The sequence below is a fragment of the Apodemus sylvaticus genome, chromosome 6, assembly GCF_947179515.1.
Source record: "Apodemus sylvaticus chromosome 6, mApoSyl1.1, whole genome shotgun sequence".
Classification (NCBI taxonomy): domain Eukaryota; kingdom Metazoa; phylum Chordata; class Mammalia; order Rodentia; family Muridae; genus Apodemus; species Apodemus sylvaticus.
In genome coordinates, this window is record NC_067477.1 from 51666733 (window position 1) to 51672795 (window position 6063).

Genomic DNA, 6063 nt, shown 5'->3' on the forward strand with positions numbered 1-6063 from the left:
ATCAACAAGATGACCTATACATTATCGTCTTAGAAATTAAAAATCTTAGATGGGCGGTGATGGCGCATGCCTTTAATCCCAGCACTTGGGAGGCAGAGGCGGGTGGATTTCTGAGTTTGAGGCCAGCCTGGTCTACACAGTGAGTTCCAGGACAGCCAGGGCTATACAGAGAAACCCTGTCTCAAAACAAACAAACAAAACAAACAAACAAACAAACAAACAAAAAAGAAATTAAGAATCTCTCCCAGACATTTTAACATTCAGTACGGCTTCCCTGTGCTGACCTGTCTGCACCGAGGAGTGGGGGCATGCTGGGCCACAAGGGCAAGCAGCCCTGTGTTGGAAATTTCCTGTTTTTTCTTTTCCCTTTAAACATTTCTTTAAACATGAAACATTTCTTTAAACACACATGTCTGTCCTCATTCACACCCCAAGCTCCTTGAGGGAGGAGAGAAACCCTTTGTCCTTTGATTAGTTAGCTGAATGGGATCTCCTCAGCCCTGGCCCCCTCTTCCTGTCAACATTTTATGAAACTCATGGCTGCACGTATCCATAAGCACCAGAAAACCCCTGTGAGGTATTGACTACACTCCCTTGACTTAGAAGCCGTGGAAATATACTGATGACCCTTAGATGGTTGTCACAGGTCTATAATTATACAAGACCACAACTGAACTACCCCAGCAGGCCAATTACAGGAAGGGCCACTCTTTCGTATACAATGTGACATTGCCTCTAAAAATAATTCTGTCCAAGACTCAGAGAGAAGTACCCTCTAAAGGGGAGCAATCTTTGAAGGACTCATATGTATGGGTTTGCATGTCTCTGAAATATGGATATAAACTGTACATGGGGAAAGGAAGCCACCAAACTCAATGAAAAGAAATTGCTGCATTAAAAATCCCATTTAAAGTTATCCATCCTGAAAATTTTACATATAACTCTTTGCTTCTGTCCAGCCTGGAAACAATCTCCACAGAGTTAACAAACTAATTCCGAGAACAGCAGTGTCTCCGAGAAAATGCCCAAATCCATCTTTTAGAGTAGACAGTCCACTGTTGGATTTCAAAACAAAAGAGATTTGTCTAATTCTTTATTTCTGTGCAAGGATGAGTTCTTATTGTTATACAGGGTACATTATTTCACATTTTACGTGAGCAAGATATTAAAAAGGAAGTTTTACAGTGCAGAAGAGAGTCTAGAATCAGGCTCTCATAACAGGGCCCTAGAAGGCAGTGCTCTTAACTGAGTACAGATATGCTTGGTAAATTCAGAGATGTTCCAGGATGTCTGCACACTTTCCTAAGTCAGTGTAGTTTTCAGAGCAGGAGAGTAGTAGTCTATGACTTCATGACACAGTACAGCATCACTGTTCTGTGTGGCCACTGAATACTTTGTAGCCTATGTCACCTCAATTGAGGGCAGATGCAAGAGCAAAATTCACTCTTGATTGTGAAGACCTATAGTGACAAGAACGTGCACTAGCTCTGTAATCATTCTATTGATTAAAGACAAAATTATATTTTGTATATGTAGGACTGGAATTATTTTTAAAATGGATTCTGCCTCTTCCCTTTTTACTTTGAAAAATATAGCAATTAGATAAAACTGAAGTTGCACATGTAGATCACATTATATTTCTATGGGAGGGTGCTGGTCTACCGCTTTCATTAGACTTGTAAGAGACACTTTTCCTTAGAGAAAAGAGGATCTTGTGACGATACACAAGCTCACACCTCGGCCTGTAGATGATGTCTTAGTCACTGAGACTTGGTGGGTCTCTGATGCAGTCCAGTACCAGGTCACTGCGACAAGAGGCTATGCTGACATTGCTGGTAACTGAGAGGAACAGGGTGACCCACCCATCAGTCCACTGACCACTTGCACACAGGTTCGGTACTACCTCATATTCGAGGTTTAGGAGTATTAAGTATCCATGGATCTGCCGGGTCCACCTCTCTGGTTTCTCCACCCGAGGATTGAATAATTCAGCAGCTTGCACCCTAAACCTGCTCCTCTTGCATTTTCTATCTGGGTCACAGCCATCTATGGCTTCCTACTCCCTGAATTGCATGCCCACACCCAACACGCAAACACTCATTAAGATCTATCCATCTCTCAGTACACCCTTTGGGTTTCATTGTCACCACTCTTTGGAATGTTGCTATAATCTCTCAGCTCTCCTCTCTTCCTTCACATCCTCTCCTTCACTGCTATTAAATTTAATTTTAAAGCAATCACAGATTTAGTATATTATTCCCTGATTCAAGCGATAAATCATAAACCAAAATGTTTTATGGTAGTCAGAGTGTTTCTTCATAAGCTGCCTTTGTCCTGGTTCTGTGTCTACTTGTCTCCCCACACGGGTTACCCTACCACAGTCTTTCTTCATGTCTCTAAGCCCATGAACCTGCACATTTGCTGCTGGAATGGCTTTCCCTCCCTTCGAACTCACTCTCTGTTCATTTCTGCCACAACTGGGTATGGACTTTCCCCACTGTGGCACATCTGTCAGTGTACTGATTTATTTGTGACTCCTTTTGCTTGTTGCCTAAGAGACGGCCAAGAACTGGTAGGGGTTATTTGACAGCTAGAGAAATTCCAGATAGACAATGTTCCTACAGATCTTCCCAAAATACAGCTCTCTAACTTTATGAGCTTGAGTGGTCTTTGACCATCTCATCTCTTCAGGAACATGTAATACCTATGGGAGTAGAGCACCCCTAAATGCTGCCTGCTGTCTCCTTTCATGCTCACACCAACCTTTGAAGCAAGCATGCCTTCTTATACACATTTTGCAGAACCAAGGCCCCCATGATTTAAGCAAGATGTCTAAAGTTAGGAAGCTAGTTGAAGGCAGGATGAAAATCAGAACTCAGGTCTTTTTCTGCTTGGTCAAGCCAGCTTTCCCTTTCTCAGATGGCAACTTACATCTACAAGTATTCTCTGAGCTACTCAGAGTAAATAAGGGTGATATATTCACATAGAAATAGAACATTTTTGTGGAAGGAACCACATTACGTCAATAAGGTTAGCTTTATCCTCAGCTCTATGGGTTCTGAGCCATCTAATGAAAATGCTTGTCTCATTTACATTGCCTATTAAGCGGAGAAATTTGCATTAGCTATATTTATTGTTAATGGAAAATAAGGGTGAATTTAAACATAAAATTGGGTATATCAAGGCATTAAATTTACTTGCGGATTTTTAAGCATTTCTTTTGGCAATATTTGGTGTGTCACAGAATCTGACAACCATAAAAATTAAGGGAATACCACTAGTAGTATCGGTGGAGAGATGGTGCAGCAGTTTAGAACATATACTGTTCTTCCAAAGAACCTGAGTTCAGTTTCTAGTAGTCTCACAACCACTTGTAACTCTAGTCCTAGGGGGTCGAACATCTTTTTCTTGCTTCCTCCCACACCCTCACATGTGAGTATAGACATGCAGACACACATGTACATATGCATTAAAAAAAAAGAAATCTTTTTTTTTTTAAAGAACCTTATTGATATAATCCTCATTTTGTTCTGTGCATTTGGTTGGAGAACACTTGTGGTTATATACAATTTTATCTGTCCCTGTCTAGTTTGATTCAGTTCAGTTTTTTTTTTGTTGTTGTTGTTGTTGTTGTTGTTGTTGTTGTTTATTTTGAGAAGGATTCTCTATGTAGGCCAGGCTAGTTTCAGACTCATATTCCTCATCCTCAGCCTCCCAAGTTTGGGATGATAGGTATGTGCCAATACAGCAGTTCTGTAATTGGCTTCATTAGTGGAGTTCTTCACAGCTGTAGTTGTCTGTCAGCCTCTCTCATCATAGTGCCAAGTTGCAGAGTAACTGATGTCTAAAGGTATTGAATCCAGCAAACCCGTAGTGTTAACCTAATATGAGCCCAGCCATGTTCCCTCCTCTGCTTCTCTGGTGGAGCTTTCTTGGATCAGCAGTGCCGCCATTTCCTGGGCTCTTGTTAGATATGCAGACTCTTGGGCCCCAGAGCCAGCCTACTGAATTCAGATTTGCATTGAATGAGACACACAGGTGATTCATGTGCATATATCGTGGAAGAGATGGTGGCTTTCAGCCTTGGCTACACTTAGAAAGGCTTTGAAGTCCTAATGTCCGGGTTGCACCTTCTGTTGCATCAAGGCTCTACAAATGGAACCCACACAGTGGCTTTTATCACAGCGGCCCTGGTGATTCCATTCAAGAGTTACGGGGGGAATAGAGTCACAATCACAAACAAATCCAAGGCTGTCAATGCAGTTTCCCTTTCCAGGGACAGAGTTCTTCCTACCACACCATTCTATGCATTTCCAGGAGGAGTTCCAGGAAAATTAGGCAAAACTGAGTCAGCCAAGTGCAGGGTTGGTTTAGCATCCTGGGATCCCACTTTGCTTGGGCTATGTGTGCACCCCACTTCTAGCAATTATGTGCTTGAATAAGGACCAAGTGAATAAGTTGTTTGAAACTCTTACTCTATGTGTGTGTGCATATTCCACTCTGAACAGTGACTCTAACATAGGACCCCCACCTACATGGAGTGGTGTGTACACCCTTTTAAGATAAAATAACACTTTCCTTCCCTAACAACAATCAAACTTAGGCAGATTCTATTCCATTGTAGTCTCCTGATGTCTGGGTAGGAGAGGGAAAAGGCCAATCTAACTAAACTGTTCTGGGGGCATGCTCAGTAAGGCGATATTGTGCTCTCAAAGCAACTGTAGAAAGAATCTCCTAACGCTGGGCGGTGGTGGCGCACGCCTGTAATCCCAGCACTTTGGTAGGCAGAGGCAGGCGGATTTATGAGTTCGAGGCCAGCCTGGTCTACAGAGTGAGTTCCAGGACAGCCAGGGCTATACAGAGAAACCCTGTCTCAAAAAAAACCAAATAAAAAAGAATCTATTCAGACATGATAAAAATCAGATGCATGGCAGGAAGGAACAAATGTACATAGTTGATAAGTGATTATAAATTATAACTTAATCAATCAATCAAAATAGAGAGCCCCTTTCCTGTTTGGCGTGTGTGGTTGAGGCGGGATTGTGGCGGCTGCTCTCTCATTTTCATCACAGACACTTCTGCAAAGATGGTCAATGTACCGAAGACCCGAAGAACTTTCTGTAAGAAATGCGGAAAGCACCAGCCTCACAAAGTGACCCAGTATAAGAAGGGCAAGGATTCCCTGTATGCCCAAGGAAAGCGGCGCTACGATCGAAAGCAGAGTGGTTATGGTGGGCAGACAAAGCCAATTTTCCGAAAGAAGGCCAAAACCACAAAGAAGATTGTGCTCAGGCTCGAGTGTGTTGACCCCAACTGCAGGTCCAAGAGGATGCTGGCCATTAAGAGATGCAAGCATTTTGAACTGGGAGGCGACAAGAAGAGAAAGGGCCAAGTGATCCAGTTCTAAAACTTGTGTTCTGAGAGGAAAATACTGAAGCAGTAGAAAAATGACCTGCTAGAGAATAAAGTTAATGCTAATGATAAAAACAAAAAATTGAGAACTATCCAAACTACATCCTAAAGCAAGCAGCCCCTCCCTCCTTTAGAGTCCCATAAAAGAGACACAGGGACCTTGGGTTCTCTTACCCAAGTGGCCCCGCTCTCTTGCATTGCAATCTCCCTTTCTATCCCTTCACTTTGAATTGAATTCCATTGCCACTTTTGCAAAGCTCTGTGAGCTTTGTTTCAGGTCCTTCAATAAGAGGCCAAGAACCCAGAAATACTGGGTCTGGAGTTTAACCGCCATTAACAAAACAACAAAATAATATAGAAATCAAAATTTGCTAGGTGTTGGTGGAAGGCAGAGGCATGTGGATCTCTGTGAGTTTGAGGCCAGCCTGGTCTATAGCATGAGTTCTAGGACAGTCAGGGCTACACGTGGAGGGGAGGGGGGGCGGAGGAGCTCTTAGGTTTTGGGCAGTTTGGAATGTATCATGGTAGAAGGAATGGTGACCTGGAAAAGCAGCTTTGGCATTTATCTTCCAACTCCTTCTGCCACAGGTCCCCAGGTGGAAGACTGTCCTGGGCTGAGCCTGGGACTCCATCAGGGAGAAGAGACGGGAA

At 42.9% G+C, this 6063-nt stretch overlaps 1 protein-coding gene across 1 annotated transcript; it reads left to right on the top strand.

Annotated features, from left to right (window-relative positions):
• Positions 1–5080: 5080 nt before the first annotated feature.
• On the top strand, positions 5081–5476 carry LOC127688059 (60S ribosomal protein L36a). The gene has a single exon (XM_052186795.1). It carries the CDS (start codon positions 5087–5089, stop codon positions 5405–5407), a length of 321 nt encoding a protein of 106 aa, XP_052042755.1. The 5' UTR covers positions 5081–5086; the 3' UTR covers positions 5408–5476.
• Positions 5477–6063: the final 587 nt, after the last annotated feature.